This window comes from Malus domestica, chromosome 15 (assembly GCF_042453785.1).
Source record: "Malus domestica chromosome 15, GDT2T_hap1".
Taxonomy (NCBI): Eukaryota; Viridiplantae; Streptophyta; class Magnoliopsida; order Rosales; family Rosaceae; genus Malus; species Malus domestica.
In genome coordinates this window covers 43298121-43317385 of record NC_091675.1, presented here as the reverse complement: position 1 = coordinate 43317385, position 19265 = coordinate 43298121, and the positions used below count along the sequence as shown (strand labels likewise).

The window sequence follows — 19265 nt, the reverse complement described above, 5'->3', positions numbered from 1 at the left end:
CTATTGCCTATAAAATTTGGCGAAATGTTGGATTAATTGATGTTTTAGCTAATGACAAGGGTTTTTATTTTTTTAAATTCAACAATACTTTGGAGTCCTCTAATGGGCCCTGTCACTTTGTTGGCAAGCCCATTATTTTGCGCAAGTGGCAGCCCAGGATGTTGCTTACCAAGGAAACCCATTCCAGAGTACCTGTTTGGGTTAAGTTCTATAATATTCCCCTTGATTATTGGAGCTCTAAGGGCCCTAGTCATATCATTAGTGTAATTGGGAAACCACTCTTTGCCGACTCTTTAACGGAATAAAAAAAGAGAATTTCTTTTGCGAGAATTTGTGTGGAGCCTGATGCGAATGATGAGTTGATCAACTCATTTGATCTCAATAAGTTGCCATTGGATAGTTCTGGTGATGCAAGTATTGTGGAAATTATAGTTGAGTATGAATGAAGGCCTAAAATTTGCTCCAATTGCAAGGTGTTTGGGCATTCGGATTCTTCGTGCCTGCACAACAGTTCCTTTACTTAACTAACTAAGGTAGTGGCCAAGGACTCTATGAAAAATGCTCTGGCATGGGTTCCTGTCAGTACAGATTTATCTAATGACATTACTCCCTAATTTCCTTTTGTTTCTTCTGGTCCTAATTTCGTTACAGAAAAGACTCATTCCATAGGAATTGAACTGGTCACTGGGTTGCATACTAGTATTTCTCCAACCTAAACCATTGGAACTGATATCCATCATCAGCATTCCCTTAACCCCAATAGCCTTATGTCACCCTCCACTGGGTTAGTTATCACTACCAGTAATGCTTTTCATGCGTTGGCTAAAGATGATGGTTTATTTGATCAAGAGTTTGCTAATACTGCAACCCCTGACGTATCTCTTTGGCCTAAAATACTAAAAGGGAAAAATATTGATGGGGTTCCTATGCCTAAAATTCAATCTTATGCCATGAAGTTGAAGATTAAGAAGTGTGGCAAAAATGGGAAATCTTCTAATGCCCAGGTGTCTTCTACCTCTCCATTTCTTAATGATTAATATTGCATGTTGGGATATTTGGGGCCTCAATTCTAGTCCTAAGCAATTTAAGGTCAAGAAGCTTATTTCTTATCATAAGTTGGACTTGTTGTGCTTGGTTGAAACTAAAGTGAGAGATATTGATTTTTCTGCTGTGACGCAGTTTATGTTTGGTGATTGGACTTGTTGTGCTTGCTTGAAACCCAACTATTCTTAGAGTTTCTGTAATTTCCTCATCTGATTAGGTTATTCACTGTAAGATGAATATTGTAGATCTAAAATTGGACCTCGTTGCTTCTTTTGTTTATGGATCCAATGATGATATTGCTCGTAGGTATCTCTGGTCTAATTTGGTTGCTTAATCCATAATGGTTTCTAATATTCCTTGGATTATTTTGGGAGACTTTAACGTGACTCGGTTTACAAATAAGGTTGTGGGGGGAGTGCAAGGGATATATTCTGCTATGAACGAGTTTGACTTGTTCCTCAATAATGCCAATCTTGTTGATCTTGTTTTAACTGGTGTTCAGCTCACTTGGTGCAATAAGAGAGACAATGGGAGCATTGCTAAAAAGCTCGATAGAGTTATTGTTAATGAAAAGTGGCTCCTCCAATATCCTAATAGTTACCCTGAGTTCCTTCCTCTGGGCATTTTTTTTATCATGCTTGTACTTTAGTTTGTCTAGGCCTTAATTCTAGGTTCGACGTGTTCCTTTCAAGTTTTTCAACTTCCTTGCTGACCGGGAGAACTTCCTCAGCATTGTTCATGATGCATGGCACTCTAGTGTTCGTGGTACCTTCTAGTACTAGGTTTGCTATAAATTGAAAATGGTTAAGTATAAGTTAAACGCCTGAATCACTGTCATGTCCAAGATGTTACCATTAAGGCTAAAGAGACCAAGCATGTTTTGGATTGCTGCCAGCGTGATCTTGATGCTAATGTTTTTGATCTTCAGTTGAGGGAGTAAGAGAAACTTCTTCTTAAATCATACTCTGATGCGATTCTTGCTGAAGAAAGTTTCTTTAAACAGAAAGCTCGTGTACAATGGCTTAAATCTGGGGACAGAAACTCGTCCTACCTCTTCAAGGTCATGACTAAGAGGACGAGCATAAACAATATTGTTTCTATTTCAAGAAGTGACGGTACCATTGCTAAAAGTGACTGCGACATAAAAAATGAAGCAACCACCTTTTTTAAATCCTTGTTGGGTCAGTCCATTGAGGGTAATCACCATCGGTTACAGGTTCTCAATAATCTTATCAAGAATCCTCTCTCTTGTGAAATGGTGAATCCCTTATGTTGTGAGGTTACTAGAGATGAAATAAAAGATGTGTGCTTCTCTATGAATCCCAACAAGGCTCCTGGTCCTGATGGTTTTAATGGAATGTTTTTTTAGAAAAGCTTGGCCTGTGATTGATGGAGACATTATATGTGCTGTTCAAAATTTTTTTTTTCTTCTAAAAAGCTTCTCTAGGAGTTCAACACAACCATCATCACCTTAGTTCCCAAAGTCCCCAACCCATCTACCATGGGTGATTTCAGGGCTATTTCTTGTTGCAATACTATGTACAAGATCATATCCAAGGTTCTTGCTAATTGGCTCAAATCTATTCTTCCTCATATTATCAGCAAGTCCCAAACAACTTTTGTTCATGGTAGGAGGATCAGAGCCAATATTTGTTTAGTCCAATAGTTACTTAGAAACTATCACAGGGATAAGGGGTATCCTAGGTGTGCTCTCAAAGTTGATCTTATGAAAGCTTATGATATGGTTGAATGATACTTCATCCTTAGTGCCTTGGTGGTGTTCAACTTCCTTCCTGTCATGATCAATTGGATCCATAGCTGCCTCTCGTCCCCCAAATTTTCCATTTCTGTGAATGGTGAATTGACGAGATTCTTTGCTAGTAATTATCTCTAATATAAATGCTAGCCCTTCTTTTAGATACCATTGGCGATGTGAGGCAGTCTAGTTTGCTCATATTTGTTTTACTGATGACCTCTTTAGTTTTGTGGAAGGGATTATCATTCAACTAAGATCTTGAATGACTCTTTATGCAGCTTTAATTCTTTGTCTGGTCTTAAGGCAAACCCAACTAAAAGCTCCATTTTTCTTGTGGGTGTGGATGAAGATGAGCATTCTAGAATTATGATTCTTTTCAATTTTTCCATAGGAATTTTGCCTATTCGTTACCTTGGTGTGCCTCTCATTTCAACAAAGCTTAATTTGCATGATTGCTCCATTCTTATCAAGCGCGTTGAGGCTAAAAATAGAGCTTGGGAGAACAAGGTCCTCCATTTTGCCGATCGTTTACAACTTGTTCAATCTATTCTTTGTAGTATGCAAGTTTTTTGGGCATCACACCTCATGCTCCCTAAGAAAATTCTTTGCGATATTGAGCAAAGGGTCCGAAAATTCTTATGGTCTGGTAAGCTTTCTGGTCATTGTGTTGCTAAAGTTGCTTGGGATGATGTGTGTCTTCCTAAATATGAAGGAGGACTTGGGATTAAAAAATTGATTGACTGGAATAAAGCGCTTATGGTTAGACATATCTGGAACTTTCTCACCGATGAAGACAATATATGGCCTATCTGGGCTAGAATCTATCTTTTGAGAAATATGAACGTTTGGCATATTAAGATCCCCCAAAACTGCTCATGGAATTGGAGGAAACTTCTCCGATTGAGAGATTTTGTTCGGCTTTTCTTCTTCCAAAAAATTGGAGACAGTAAGGGAACATCTCTTTGGTATGATAATTGGCATCCTTTAAGTCCTCTTGTTATCAATTGGGGTTGCCATATCATTACTGAGTCCAGGCTTCCAAAAACTGCTTTGGTTTGCAATATTTGGAATTGTTCTAATTGGTGCTAGCCTAATAATTCTTCTCCTGAGTTGTTGGAAATTCAAATTTCTATGTCTAATATTGTGCCACATTGTAGCTTGGGAGATATGATTCAATGGACTCCTTCATCGTCTGGCATTTACTTTGTTGCTTCTGCTTGGGATAAGTTTCGACAATCCAAACCTACAATTGGTTGGTCTAAACTTGTTTGGTAAAATCAAAATATTCCTAAGATGAGCTTTATTCTTTGGTTGGCTATTAAATGCAAGCTTTCTACTATGGATAGAAGTTTAACTTTTGCTCTGTCGGTTCTTGTCACTTGTGTACTCTGCTCTAGTGCTACGGAGTCCCATTGCCACCTCTTCTTTAAGTGTCCTTTTACCGATGGTATTTGGTCTTCAGTGCTATTCAAGTGCGGTGTCCCTTGGCTAAGGCTCCCTTGGCCTCTTTTTGTCATGTGGGCTACTAGGTGTTGCAAGGGAAAATCTCCATCTTCGATAATTTTAAAGTTAAGTCTTGCTGTTACAGTGTATTATGTTTGGAGGGATCAAAACAACCGTAGATTCAAGAACTCAAGTCAACCCACTACAGTGGTTCTCAACTCAATTAAGTCCACCATTAGACTTCGATTGAGTTCTTTGAAAATCACCCATTCCGCTGCTAATGACTCTACTTTACGGGAATGGAATATAACTATGAATAGTTAGTTTTTTTTTTTGCTACTTTGATGTCGCGTTGTTAGCTTTGTTGTTTGTTTTTCTTTTAGTTGCAGCTCTTTGTTCATGTTTGTATTTTCAACTACTCTTTGCTGTTTGTATTATATTTTTCTCATCAATATATTTTATTTACCAAAAAAAAAATGCAGAGGAGAGAGATGAAAGCCACACCTTCAAGGGAGAGCATTTGGCTCTCCCATTTGGAAAATATAGCAATCAGCTCTCCTATTTTGGGAGATAGAAGCAGACGTAATGTTGACTAAAACATGGGGCATCATTTGGAGAAGGTAGCAACTGCTCTTTGGTGCTCTCCTTAGGCTGCATCATTTGTGTTTTCCTTTGAGCAATCACTTATATTGGTGTTACGTTCTGTAGCTTTTGGGAAATGAATTTATTATGTATTTTCATTTTCACACAAACTGAAAACCAATCCAAACCAACCCAGCCATTGTCGTTTTACAATTTTGACTTAATCAACTAGGTTGGTTTGATTTCGGTTTAGGCCCAAAACCGACCCAAACCAAGCCAAACCCACCCCTACTTTTTATGGTGTTTTTTTTTGGCCAAGTTTTATGGTGTTATTTTTAATTTTCATCTTTTTTCGGTCAAAATCCGAAAGAAATGTCACATTATGAATGTGTATACTTGTCTACTTATTATTTATCCGACATTTCTTTTGAAAAAGCATTATTCAAACTTCAAAAAAGTTACCTGCACTACTTTTAAATTCATTTTCTATATATTTCTATATATTTAGACGGTTAATAATAACTCTCAGACTCTTAATTGCAAAACTATTCTCTTTTCAAAAAAAAACCTTTCTTCTTACCCCATATATAATTTTTTTTAAAGTATTCTTTTACCACACAACTACAAAAAGATAATGTGGAGATCAAAATTTTTAAACTAAATTTATAAATTAAATGATGTGGTTGTGAATGATTAATTATCTTTTAAGTACATATTAATATGTTTGTTCTTTATTGATAATACGTTATCTAGTTTACAAATATAATTTAAAAATTTAGTATTTATAACATTATTTACTAGCAAAAACAAAACACGTATCAAATGTCACAATTCTGGTTAAATTTTGTTCTAACTAAAATACCAAAGGTCCAAAAAATCAAAAGCAAAGAAGGGGAAGAGAGAAAGAGAAGAAAAGAAAAGCAAACGGCGACGAGAGAGGGAAAAGGAGAGGGGAAAGACAAAGGAATCGAAAGTCGGCGCCTCATGTCTCGTTAGCTTAGCCGACCAATCATCACGTCCTTTTCCCCTCCCCCACCACCTCCTCCCCCTCCCGCCCACCAAAATCCCCCCCTCTCTCTCTCTCGCTCTCTCTCTAACACACACACACACACACACACAGAGCTTTCCACTTTCTTATAAAACCCTTACTCCCTCTCTTCCCTCTCGTTTTCTTCTCCTCCAGTTTTTCCGTTCTTGTTCCGTTTTATTTTTTGTTTTTAACTTCTTTAATTCCTCTTCTCTGTCTCTCTGCGGTTTCTTCCGTATATATTTTTTCCCAATCGGAAGACGCATCGATTCTATTTGAGATCTTCCCCAAAAATCTTTATCTTTTTTGGGTTTTAATTTCTGGGTTTATTTGGAAATTGATTCTTTTTTGCTTCTTTAAATTATGAAAGGCGCGGTTGTTCAATCGGTTGTTGAAAGGGTTGAAGACGGCGATAAGGAGAAGAAGAAGAGGCGCAGATCCAATCGCCGATCCAAGCAAAACAATTCCATTTCAGGTACTTCGATCAATTTCCCCCTTTTTTTCTCACTGAGCAAAGATTCTTTTTTTTAATTTTAATAACTGGGTTTTTTGTTGCTGGGTTTTGTTAGTGAAACTGCAATCTGAGTTTTTTGAATTAGTTTAAACAGAAATATGATTTGTGGGTATTGGTATTTTTTTTTTCTTCTGTTTATCCTTATGTCAGTAGCGTATTGGTGCTGTTTGGCTGTTGGGTAATATAAGTCCTGGTCAAGGAGTGGGATTATCCTGCAAATGCTAAGGTAATTACTGCCTGATTGGATAAAATTGGACTTCGATGGAGATATATATATTGTTCTTTGGGTTATATGCTTTCTTAGCATTGAATGCCTTTCTGAATTTTGTTTCTTATGCTCATGTAAAACACTGTTTTGATTTGATTTGTTCTTTTTTCTACTCTATCTGTTTGTCATTTTTGTTGGTTCTGAATTTTATTTTCTTGTCTGTTTAATTGCAGCAGCTAGTCCGATAAATGAAATACGAGGTGAAGTATTTGAGTGCCTGGCAAATGGAAGTATGCCTCATCATGTAAACACATCCTTGAAGCAACTTCAGTTAGACATGCATTCTCCATATGAGCACGGAATGATCAAAGCATCTAATTTTGCCTTCAATTCATTGCCAACAATGCACATCAATGAACAAGTCAACCACGAGGATGTGCAAATTTTGGTATATCAGCACTCTCTCCAATGTGATCCTTCCGAAAGAGTTATTGCAAATTCTTGTCCTAAACCCTTGGCTTGTAGAGGATCACCTGCAATGTTCAAGGATTTCCCTCCTCATAACATTGAGAGTCATGCTCGGAGAAAATGTTTTACTTCACACTGGCCCATAGAGGCTGTTAATGATGCTCTGGAGGTATATTTATTTGGTTTTAGACTTTAGTGTGCATTTTCCATGGGAGCTGTTTACTCATTACACATGAACCTGTTTGAAGTTGTATGGTTGCTGAAGAAAATGATTTATGTAATTTTTCCAGAAAGGTGATGCTTTCAGAGCTGTGTTTCGAGTCAATGCACACAACCGACTTGAGGTTTGTGATCTTATTCTTTCTATGTTTATATTCGGATATGTTCTGTGGGATTAGTACCTCTCAATTCTTCAGTCATAAACTTCTTACCTAGCATGCATGCTATGTTCTGTGCTTGTAGGCCTATTGCAATATTGATGGTGTACCAACGGATGTTCTCGTTGGAGGACATGCTGAGCAGAATAGAGCTGTAAGTCTGGAATTATTTTCTTTTACATATTGCATCTTCACTTGGAAACCTTTTAACTTGTTTGCTTTTTTGTCTACTATACTTGCAAGTAGTTGGCTGCCTCATAATGTTACTGTACCATGTAGGCTTCATGATTATTATGGATTGATTATGGTGACATTCCTTTTTGTGGAGAATACAGTTCATTGAGTTAACAATTGCTTTGCATTGATTTTTTACATTTAGGTGGAAGGAGACATTGTGGCGATTAAGGTTGATCCCTTAGCGTTATGGACTAGGATGAAAGGATCGGCTGGGACTTGTACCAGCTCTGCACTGGTGGAGGATTTTAACTTACCACAAGAAGCTAATGAAATTTCTGGTCTTAACTGCAAAGGTAAAGATAAGGTAGACGAAGTGAATTTGTATGATAATGATAGAAGAAGCCTGTTTCCTGAGAGGGGCTCACATCCTGAAGAAAGTAACACCCTTGGTGAATCTGTTAATTCAGAGCGAATTGGACAAACAAGTTATGATCATATCACTGGAAGGTACCCCTCGGCTTCAGATTCTTTACAAGCAGGTTCTCATGGTGAGCAGAATGAAGTTGCAGTTGCGGTAGAGTGGATGTGTGCCACGATCAGTTCATTCCCTTCAAAACGACCAACTGGCAGGGTTGTTGCTATCATTGAAAGGTCTCCTCGTCGAGACGCTGTTGTTGGTTTTCTTCATGTTAAGAAGTGGATTGCTTACAGGGAGGTTTGCAGAAACGACACGAGAAAGAACAAAAATGGATCATTTTCTAACAACGAGTACATCCAGATGACCCCAACTGACCCCAGATTTCCAAAAATGGTGGTCCTTGTGAGAACCCTGCCTGATTCGATCAAGAAAAGATTGGAGAATGGTGATGAGTCAATCGAAATGGAATTGTTTGCTGCCCGAATAGATGAATGGGATGAACAAAGTTCTGCTCCTCAAGCTGTCATCTTGAATGCTTTTGGGCGGGCAGGTGAAGTACAGCCACAAGTTGAAGCAATTTTATTCCAAAATTCAATTAATTGGTCTGATTTTTGTCATGAATCACTTTCCTGTCTTCCTCCTCTCCCATGGGAGGTGCCTCAGGAGGAAATCAAAAGTAGAAAGGATCTTCGAAACCTGTTCATATTTACCATTGACCCTTCCACTGCTACTGATCTGGATGATGCTCTCTCAATTGAGAAATTACCCAATGGAATTTTCAGAGTTGGTATCCACATTGCTGATGTGTCGTATTTTGTTTTGCCTGACACACCCTTAGACAAAGAAGCTCAATCTAGATCAACAAGTGTGTATATGTCACAGAGGAAATTACCAATGTTGCCTCCTTTGCTCTCAGAGGATATTGGTTCGCTTAACCCAGGAGTAGAGAGACTTGCATTTTCAATTTTCTTTGACATCAACCATGTTGGGGATGTTGTTGACCGATGGATTGGCCGCACTGTAATAAGGTCTTGTTGCAAGCTTTCTTATGAACATGCTCGGGAGATTATCAATGGGAAACTTAATTTGGAAAGTTCTAACATTTTAGGACATGGTCGTCCTCAGTTGCATGGCCATTTTGAATGGTCTGATGTAATTAGATCTGTCAATGACCTTCATGAAATTTCCAGAGTTTTGAAGGAGAGGAGGTTTAGTGATGGGGCTCTTCAGCTTGAAAGCTCCAAAGTTGTTATTCTGTTTGACGAAAATGGAGTTCCATATGATAGCATGTATTCTGAATGGAAGGACTCCAATTTTCTTGTCGAGGAGTTTATGCTTTTAGCAAATAGAGCAGTGGCTGAAGTCATATCTAGAGCTTTTCCTGAGAATGCATTACTGCGGAGGCACCCAGAACCTACTATGCGCAAACTCAGGGAATTTGAAGCATTTTGTTCTAAGCATGGTTTGGAATTGGATACGTCTTCTTCTGGGCAGTTCCAGCAATCATTGCAGAGAATCAGGGAAGAGCTCAAGGATGATTCTGTTCTATTCAATATTCTTATGAATTATGCTACAAAACCAATGCAGTTGGCTTCTTATTTTTGTAGTGGCCAATTAAAAGATAGAGAAAATGATTGGGGTCACTATGGACTTGCTGTTCCTTTGTACACTCATTTTACGTCACCACTGCGTCGGTATCCAGATATTGTGGTGCATCGCACATTGGCTGCAGTTATAGAGGCAGAGGAGTTATTTTTGAAATGTCGGAGAATATTGAATAATTTAAGCAGGGGAGATGAAGTTAAAATGAGATGTTTCACTGGTATTTATTTTGATAAGGATGTTGCTGAATCCTGTGAAATCAAGGAAGCATTATTGGCAGCAGCAATAAAGCAAAGAGTTCCCTGCTCTGAAATGCTTGCTGATGTTGCCGCTTATTGCAATGAAAGAAAGCTGGCTAGTAGACATGTCAAAGATGCTTGTGATAAGCTATACATGTGGGCCCTGCTGAAGAAAAAGGAGGTACCCTTTTTTTTTACTTGTACTTTCTGAGTTGTATTTGGATGTTAAAATCTATGGCTTCATTGTTACTATTTAGCTGTAAAGCAGTGCAAGAGTTTCTGCCCGTCTTTTCATCACCAGTAACCTGATATAAAATGGTGTTTATGTATTTTTATGTGCCTAAACCGACTATTGCGTCCCATATTATACTAACGATGTTGTCACCATAACATAATAGTGTTACCTGACATCAGATCACTTGGTGTTGAACAGACTCATCGCATCCTCATTTTATTAGCAATCATTGTCTTCATTCTTGTTTAGTTGAGCTAGATGGTTCCTACTGTTTTGTTCTGCTCTCATTTTGCATTTACGCACTAGATGCTTTAGCTTTGTTGTCTGTGCTTAATGTCTGGCTTTTTTTTAGCAGTTGCAGATTGTCCTATCAGAAGCAAGAGTATTGGGTGTAGGACCTAGGTTCATGTCCATTTATATTCACAAGCTTGCTGTAAGTAGCTTTTATGGTGTCATGTATTTTTATGCCAATATAGTATGGGTATCCATTTGCAATTGACTGTTACACACTACGTGCCTTCAGGTTGAACGTCGAATATATTATGATGAAGTTGAAGGCTTGATGGCAGAATGGCTTGATGCGACGTCCACAGTGGTGCTGAATTTATGTTCTAACAGACGCTCGCTCAGGAGAGGTAGTCCTGGTAAATGGAGGGCACTTGAAGATGTTGCCTTGGTTGTAAGACCTTATGGCCTCAAAGCTGAACTAGGCGGAACTGGAAATAGTTCTAATGAGGGTGCTGGGACCCAAGATGTTGGCGGAGCCACCCATAGTGAAATCGATCCTTTGGTTTTCCCCCTTACACTGCGTGTTCTTTCAACCATTCCTGTAGTGCTTCATGCAGTTGGAGGGGATGATGGACCCGTCGATATTGGGGCAAGGCTGTACATGAGCTCATATCTCTGCTAGATTGGGGTTTGAACTGGTTAACCTAGTTGCCGATTGATGGAACGTACAGAGACGAATGGTTTATTACAGATGAATGATAACAGGTCAGGTTCTGTTGCTTATAGGAATTTAGTGTATAGACCGGATAGAGGTTTAGAAGAAAATAATAACTTTGTGGTTTAGATATCCGCTGATGCTCTATGGATTTGTCTTATGGCGAAACATTTTGTGGAAGGGTGTTGATAATGGAGAAAGGGGGTGTGTCTTAGTCTCTGTTATTGGCTTATCGCAGCTGTTTTTGATAGAGCTGCTTGCTGGAATAGGCCGCCGTTTTTGTTGGCCAGTCTCGTCCAGTGTAACTCGGTGAATATGCGCCTGCTGTGTCAGGCCCTTTGACACCGAGTTGTTTAAGCCAAAATTGGGTTGGGGGGGGGGGTGGGTTAATTTTCTGTTTTTGTTATTCCTGGACTGCTGCCCAATAAGGTTTTTGCCCTTGGGTGACCAGGATTAGTGGTAATGATCTGGTTTGTTCTTGTGACATGAATATGGGACTGGCAGTCTCCAGTTGAATCATATGCAATCGCAACACTTATGTGAATTACAGTTTCCAACTTTATTTGCTGTTTATGTTTATGCCATGGATTAGGTATTGCCAACTTCCCAGTTATTTTGGATGACAGTTTTCTTCCAAGTAATATGATTCTTCACATCAAGTGTGTAATAACTAGCAATGATATTGAATTCACCCCCAACCCAAAGAAAAAAATATATCAACTTTTTGTAAAATTTGGTGAGGTAATAACCCCGGCGCTTGCCACGTCATTATTCAATATCCAAATAGAAATAAAATTTAGCAGAGGGATGGCATTGCAATATATTGTAAGTTGATATATGACATTACAATATTTAAAAGATGAGACATGATTTGTTATAGGACGTAAAGTTGAGATAGTAAAATGTAATTTACTCTAATAATAATGCAGACCAAAAGAGTAATGACATTTACTAGTGTCAGTGCTATTAAAATGCAAAATGATTTTTACATATCATTTTTAGCTGCTCAACACTCCTCATTATTTACCGTCACATTGGATAAATCAAATTAAAATTATTGACATGAATAAATAAGGGTTTGTGAGAAATTAAAAACGTTGTCCGTTTATCATTTCTCTTGAAATTTCTTTCATATATCTCAGTTGGTTAGTTGGTCAAACGGCAATTTTTGAGATTGTTAATAGAATGACTAACATGCGTTTAGTTATAAGTCATTTCAGCACTCTCTAGAAAAGTAGATATTAGATATTTTTTTCATAATCTACTTTTAAGTGATATTTTAGAAAGCATTTGGATTTATAATTGAAGATTAGAAGTTTCAATGTATATACATAAAATATTTGTTAATAAATTTGGTGTTTTATTTTGTTAATTTGATTGAATAGATGTGAAGATAACGAAATATGGTGGTGGTGTTGAGAACCTACCAGTATTCATGACCCTAAGATGTCTACTCCGCCCCCTACGAGTTTATCCAAGGTATGATTGCAATTTTCTTGCAAGCGTGACATTGGAAATAAAAGTGATACTGTCTTATTTTTTCACCCCATTTTAATAAAAATAATAATGACATATTTATACTTTTAGATCCTTATTTATAAATTTATTATAATCTTCCTATCCAAAAAATGGAAAATGAATAAAAAAACTGAAAAAGCTTTAGCAACCTTTCACCTCCCTCAGCCCTGTTTCTCTCTCTCTCTCTCTCTCATCTTTGAGTGAATTTTGTTTGGGTTTATATTTAACATTGGACTTTGTGATAATGGAGGCCCAGAGATGCAAAAGGAAATAAAGACTTGCCCAAACCTAGTCGATAGGCCCGAGATAAGTGAAAGCTATTTTCAGCAAGGGCATAGACCACATGCCTATGATTGAAATGATGGGCAACAGAGAACACCTCACCACTAGCCAAGAAGCACTTTTCAGGAGCATATATAAGTAAATAGGTGATGACTCATTACCTTCCGAAAGATATCAGCAAAAAGTAAGACCTGAGAAGTCGGGCCAAATTTTGTATAAAAGTAGAAAGGGACACTAGAGATAAGGACACTCAACCAACCAATCAAAAGACATTCAAACTCTGCTCTCTAGCTAGTTCATACTCTGAAAGATGAATTTTGTCCATATCTAGTCTCTTTTAGCTATAGTTCCCTCAGGAAAAACCATCTTTTGTCAAGTTTAGAAGCTTTGCTACCTTCTCTTAGTGTTGTAGTATCGATTCCCTCTAGTAAAACTCTCTTACTTTTCATCCTCCAAAGCTTACCAACCACTGTAAACACAAAGAGAAGCGGTCGAAAGAAGTTTAACCTTGATGGTGGAGCCTTGGGGCTAGTTACTATGAGACAACATGTATTTCAGGGACTATGGTTCCCCAAAAGCTGGTGTTGATTGATGGGTGGTTTAGGTGGAGCCTTGGGGCTAGTTACCTATGAGACAACATGTATTTCAGGGACTATGGGTTCCCCAAAAGCTGATGCTGATTGAATGGTGGTCTCGTCCACTGGAGAAGACTGACAAAAGAGACAACACAGGTTGTAAGTTATTAAAGAACTCGAAGAGAAAATTTAAGGAAGAGTTTAAAGAGAGAAGACTTACAGAGGTGTCGTCAACCTCCGCATAATGAAGCATCTCCCCAATTGTTAGATTGAACTAGGAAGTAAGAGTCACCACCATGGCTGGAGGAAGAGTGGAAGTACCTCCGCTTGCCTAGACAACAACATAAGTGAATGATCAGCCTTTGAAATTCAGAATATACAACTTAACCAGTGTTGAGGAAGAGAAGTGTACCTCTGAGGGCTCAGCCCGAGAAGGAAAGGGATGCGCCAATTGGGCTGGAGGAGAAGAAGGCTCGAGCTGAGAGGTCCCCTCTGCTTTGGTATCCTATTTCAAGAAAACAACAAAGATTTAGTAAGAGTGTTTAGGAAAGTGAACTTCAAAATAAACCTAGTACTCAAGATTTGAAAAGTTATACCTTTAACTCCTCAAAGATCTTGGTGAGGACCTCATTGTTGTCTTGTTGCACTTCTCCGCCCAACTGCGTTTCTTTGGGAGTGGGGGCAGGTTTCTTAGTAGCTAGAGGCCCTAATTACAAAGAAGAGAAGGGATTAGTTCAAAACTTAGAAGAATCAAGGTTAAAGAAAGGAAACAAAATCCATAATACTTACTAGCAGCTTTTTGTTTCTTCATGCCCTCTTCAGCTTTCTGAGACCTATTCTTCTTCTTGGTAGGAGTAGTTCTTAGGCCAGGTAAGGTAAGTTGAGCTTGGGGCCTCTCCTCAGGCTAAGACTGCGACTATTCCACCACAGAAGCCCTTGCCCGACGAGGGGCCCTTGTTTCCACTTTAGGCCCAACTTCAGCCTCCGATTCACTGAAGAGCTCGGAAATATCCCTGGCATCCCTAGAAGTATAGATGGACCCTACACCTTGCCTTGCTACCTTCGCAGTAGCCTCTTGATGTACCAATGCATTTGCAGCCTCTTCTTCTTGCCCGACATCCATTTCTTCAGTGTTGCCTTGGGCTGCAAAATCAGAAAAGGGGTTAACAAACGACAAACTATAAAAGCACTAAGCTAGAAAATGAGCAGAAGCTGGTTCTTTTAAATAACTGCCTCATTCCAACTTTCGAACTCATCGTTCTTGGGAAGATACTTGAAGAAGACCTGCTCGAAGAGTCTATTGTAGGCCTTCCTAATATGCCCATCATACTTTTTAGACCACTTGGCCTCCCACCGAGTGGCAAACTGAGAAATGCATTCGAAGTTCAGGGCCACAGACTTGTGGGTGATCCTACTCATCACCTCAAGGCTGTGCCGAGTTGCCCGAAAAGTGAATTTAGAGGGAGATCGAAGATGATATAAGGTCCCGTAATGCAGAGAGTTGAAGAATGGCACTAAGATTGCCTGCCTGAATTCCAGTTGTCTACCACAGAAGTTGGGGTGGTAGACCTTTAGCACGCACTCATATCCAGTTCGGTCATTTTGAACTCCCCAAGTTAAATCCTTCTGTTAGATGTAGCTGATGAACTTTTCATTACACGAGCTGCTGGCATCCTTGTAGAATGAATCTTAGAAAATTTGGTTCGAGAACCAAGGGTTCCTCCTAAGCACAGAGGCATAGAAGCAGCCCACTCCAAATCTGACCGAGTTTGACAGATTCTGAAGAAGTAGAGGCAAGCGAAAGCGGAGTGATCGGTGGTGGAAGCCTCTGCTAGGATTCAGGTTGGAGCCACGCCCTGAGGGAATTTCAAGTTGGTAGCCCGAAACTTGGGAAAGTACCACTAGAGCCAAAGCTGCACCATTTATGTGGCCCTATTGACATTGGTCTCGAATGGCTCACCCTTCGTCATTTCATGGAGAATGTGGTAGAGATGTGCCAAAATGAAGGGCCTCGTGGCGACATCGTTAAATGAATGCAAAGCTTAGTGGGATCTACTCCAGCTTTACACCCTTCAACTTGTTGGGGAACACATGTTTGTTTAACCAGTAGATGAAGAAGTAAATATGTTTCTGGGCCTTATCTACAGTAAAAGAGGGTGGGGTGAACATCTTTTTGGCAAAGAAGATGAAGCCCACGAAATAAGTCCCATAGCTTTTGAAAGTGGAGGAGTTGTACTCCAAGTGGGTGATTGGCTTAGAGGCCTTTGAACTTTCAGCTGTTGGGCAAGAAGGCGTGGACCAGTCGTGTATGATATCCACACACTTGCCGAGGGCCTCAAGCTGAAGACTGAGTCATGTCCAAGACTGTGGGGGTCATAGAACCCATTATAAAATTGAATGTATTTGTCCCATTGTTCCAGAAGAGAAGTGCAGTGGCTAGAAGCTCGGGCTTGGCTGAAACAGTGACCTTGGACATCATGATAAGCTCATAAATGCCATTCGACATCCATTGCTGCTTCCAAATTGGCTCTAATTCATCTAGCCACTAAGATCAAGCCTCGTCCTTCACCAAAGGAAAGCTTATCCTGAAATTCGACCACTTGGAGGCAAATATCCTAGCCTCGGTAAAGTAAAGGTTGGGAGTAAACCAATTGGCAGTGGGCATATTGTTCTCTACTGCAATTAAGACTTTGTCAGTCCAGGCAGGCCCCAGAAAGTGCACCGCTTCATCCTCAAAGAAGATGGATAGATTCAGCCTAGCTTGAGGGCGATGAAGACCGCTGAGCCGATGACGCAGATTGACGATTCTTTCTCCAGATTCACATGCAGGGTGAAGTTTGGGGGGACATGGTTGATTTAGAAGAGAAGAAGTGAAAGTGATTGATGGCAGAAGGTAAGAAAGGGATGAGAGTGCAAGAGATTTGAGAGTTCTGAAAATTTAGAGAGATGGGTTTGCTAGAAGTGATGGTCGAGGAAATTTAAATGGAAGCTATTTAACGGGCAGTTAGTTAACGTTGGAGATCATGGGTTGGTGCAAAGGTCGATTTAGAAGAGAATAAGTGAAAGTGATTGATGGTAGAAGGCAAGAAATGGCTGATAGAGTAAGAGATTCGAGAGTTCTGAAAATTCAGAGAGATGGGTTTGCAGGAAGTGATGGCCTAGGAAATTTAAATGGAAGTTATTTAACTGGTAGTTAGTTAACGTTGGAGATCGTGGGTTAATGCAAAGGTTTATTTGAAAACGACTGAGTAAATGGCACAAATCCCTATTTAAACATGTAATTAAATTTGTTTGTACCATACTTAAGGCATCTGTATTTAGATCTCGTATAAATACTCAGGGGGACTCAAATGTAATTATGTAATAAAGGAGGGGGCAAATATGTACTAAGTGAGGAGCCCTTATTTTATAAAAGGACTCCTCACTCTTCTCATTGAGAGAGGCCAATTCTTAGGCCACACCCTCACCCTCTCAGAGCTCTCATCCTCATAGAGAAGCTCCCTCTCTCCCTCATAATCCTCTTAGAGAAATACAATCAATGTGAACATAGCCCAAACATTAGGGTGAACCACGATACATCTTGTGTTATTTAAATTTCTTGCAAATTCACAGTCAGATTTACGTTGTTCCAAGATCCCTCCGGTTTTGTGTATCAACATTTGGCACCGTCTGTGGGAACCGACACGAAAAACTATGTCGGTTCTCTCTCAATTTTTCATCTCACCACTGTGAAAACTTCACAACCCCCACCGTGAATCTGCAAAATCACAAAAAAAAAAAAAAAACCCAGAAACAGAAAAGATCCAAATCTCAAATCGCTTGGAAGTCTTAACTTTTTCATTCAAACTTTTAGGATGGCTTTTCTCTATGCATCTCTGTTCCTCTTCCTCAGGCAATTTCCTTTTGTTATTCTCACCGAGATCCATTCTAGCACTTTCTTGGATAGACACCTGACATTGGGAAACCGTTCTTTTCCCAGATGTATTACTATTTCTGTTGGATGAAGAATCTTCTGTCCTGAAGCAATCAGGCTTTGCATCACCCAACTCACTCAGCAGACGCACACGCACCTTCTGACCTTCCATCCTTGTCGAAGAAGCACAACAATCAGATCCAATGGGTGAATCAACCATAACTGCAGTCGATGGCAACCAACTGACAACCACTTCGACCCGGAGTCCTCCTCACAGTCTCGGGTCCCGAATGCGTCCACAGGCTCGCGGGTCTTTCCAACGCCATGGCCAGTGCTTGGCCCATGGTGATGATCTCGGGTTCGTGCGACCAGTAAATGTCTACTTCCTCTGCATCTCAAGCTCGCAACTTTTTTCACTCCTCCGCCACTTTACACTTTGCAATTCGAAAAATGAGAACATGGGTTGTGTTTCTTCCAATCTCTTCAACCACGACGACTAGTTCTCCCAACTCGGCAGCTCCGCGCTCAACCACCACATCGTCTCGCTCACTTCCTCCATCTACGGCCTTCTCACTCTAGACCCGCCATCGCCTGTGCCCATCACTCCACCGACCCCTCCTCCTCGATTCACTCTCGGGTCCATTTTTTCGAGCACCCTGTCGGAGCCCAAGTTGTTCTGGTCCGAACCCAGGTCGCTATGGTCCGAACCTAGGCCGCTACGGTCCGACCCGGAAGTCATTAACTCATGGGAGCTTATGGTCGGCCTCGACGCTAATAGCCAGGAGATCAATCAGATCTCGGGTTCGTACTTGGCCCATGGAGATCAACGAATTCAATCACCATAACCGCTGATCAAAGCTATGGCTCCGATTGTAGTCGGCGATGTTATTCCGGATGACACTCTCACCTACTTCGAAGAGGAGGACAAGGTCCAATCCGTCGGCGTCCACTCCCTCACTGTCGGTAAAAAAGTCATCCTTTTCGGCGTCCCCGGTGCCTTCACCCCACTTGCAGTTTGAAGCACGTGCCTGGATTCATTGAGAAAGCAGATGAGCTTAAATCGAAGGGTGTTGAGAAAATTCTGTGTCTTAACGAAAAGGAAAAGAAAAATCAAGGGATGTCTGGAGAAAGCAAAAGCAAAAAGCAAACGCAATGAAAAAATGAAAAGAAAAAGCAAGGGATGTCTGGAGCAAAAACAAAAAGAATACGCAATGGAAAAATGAAAAGAAAAAGCAAGGGATGTCTGGAGAAAGCAAAAGCAAAAAAAAGACGCAATGAACAAAGAGAAAAGTAAAAGCAAAAGCAGAAAGAGGATAAAAAGAAGCAGACATAATTGTGGTGGTGATGGCATGCAGAAGAGGGAATTATGGGCGTGACCCATTGAGCAGATGGTCGGATTTATTTTTGAATGATGTAATTTGTTTTTCTTATCTTTCGGAGACATCTGTATAAACCCCATCAGAGGGTAATAAAAAAAAAAAAGGGCAAGCCCAAAATAATGGGCTGCTATGTTGTGTGGAGGGCGGAGATCCATATGCCTAAAAGAGCCAGGCCCTCTATTATTACCAACCAGGTGATCAAAAGTACGTCCAGTACTACAAAAAATTATTCGGCAGTCTGCCGCTATTACCACCAACCAGGTGATCAAAAGTACGTCCGGTACTACAAAAAATTATTCGCAGTCTGCCTCTATTATCACCAACCAGGTGATCAAAAGTACATCCAGTACTTCAAAATCATACATGAGCATTACTCATGTCAATCATACATAAACATTCATGAGCATCACTCATGTCAATCATACATGACCATCATTCATGTCAACATTCATGAGCGCATCACTCATGTCAACATCCATGAGCATCACTCATGTCAATCAACATAAACATTCATGAGCATCACTCATTTCAATCTAGCTTCAAAAGCTTCATTTACAGAGCTTTA

The 19265-nt window shown here is 39.9% G+C and overlaps 2 protein-coding genes across 10 annotated transcripts; both read left to right on the top strand.

Annotated features, from left to right (window-relative positions):
- The first annotated feature begins 1384 nt into the window (after positions 1-1384).
- LOC139191946 (uncharacterized) lies at positions 1385-2413 on the top strand. The gene is made up of 4 exons (XM_070812982.1): positions 1385-1606; positions 1716-1809; positions 1890-1957; positions 2048-2413. The coding sequence occupies exons 1-4, from the start codon at positions 1385-1387 to the stop codon at positions 2411-2413; spliced, it is 750 nt and encodes a 249-aa protein (XP_070669083.1).
- A 3341-nt stretch (positions 2414-5754) lies between these two features.
- LOC114821498 (DIS3-like exonuclease 2) lies at positions 5755-11577 on the top strand. 9 transcript variants are annotated; one of them, XM_070813316.1, is made up of 8 exons: positions 5786-6327; positions 6808-7211; positions 7333-7386; positions 7505-7573; positions 7799-7949; positions 8064-10036; positions 10446-10523; positions 10614-11577. In XM_070813316.1, exons 1-8 carry the CDS (start codon positions 6216-6218, stop codon positions 10998-11000), a joined length of 3228 nt encoding a protein of 1075 aa, XP_070669417.1. In that variant the 5' UTR covers positions 5786-6215; the 3' UTR covers positions 11001-11577. The 9 variants fall into 9 exon arrangements, with proteins under 9 accessions (XP_028949646.2, XP_028949645.2, XP_070669417.1 ...); XM_029093815.2 differs by having other exon boundaries at positions 10443-10523; XM_029093818.2 differs by adding an exon at positions 6517-6592 and having other exon boundaries at positions 6188-6327; positions 6811-7211; positions 7799-10036; positions 10443-10523.
- Positions 11578-19265: the final 7688 nt, after the last annotated feature.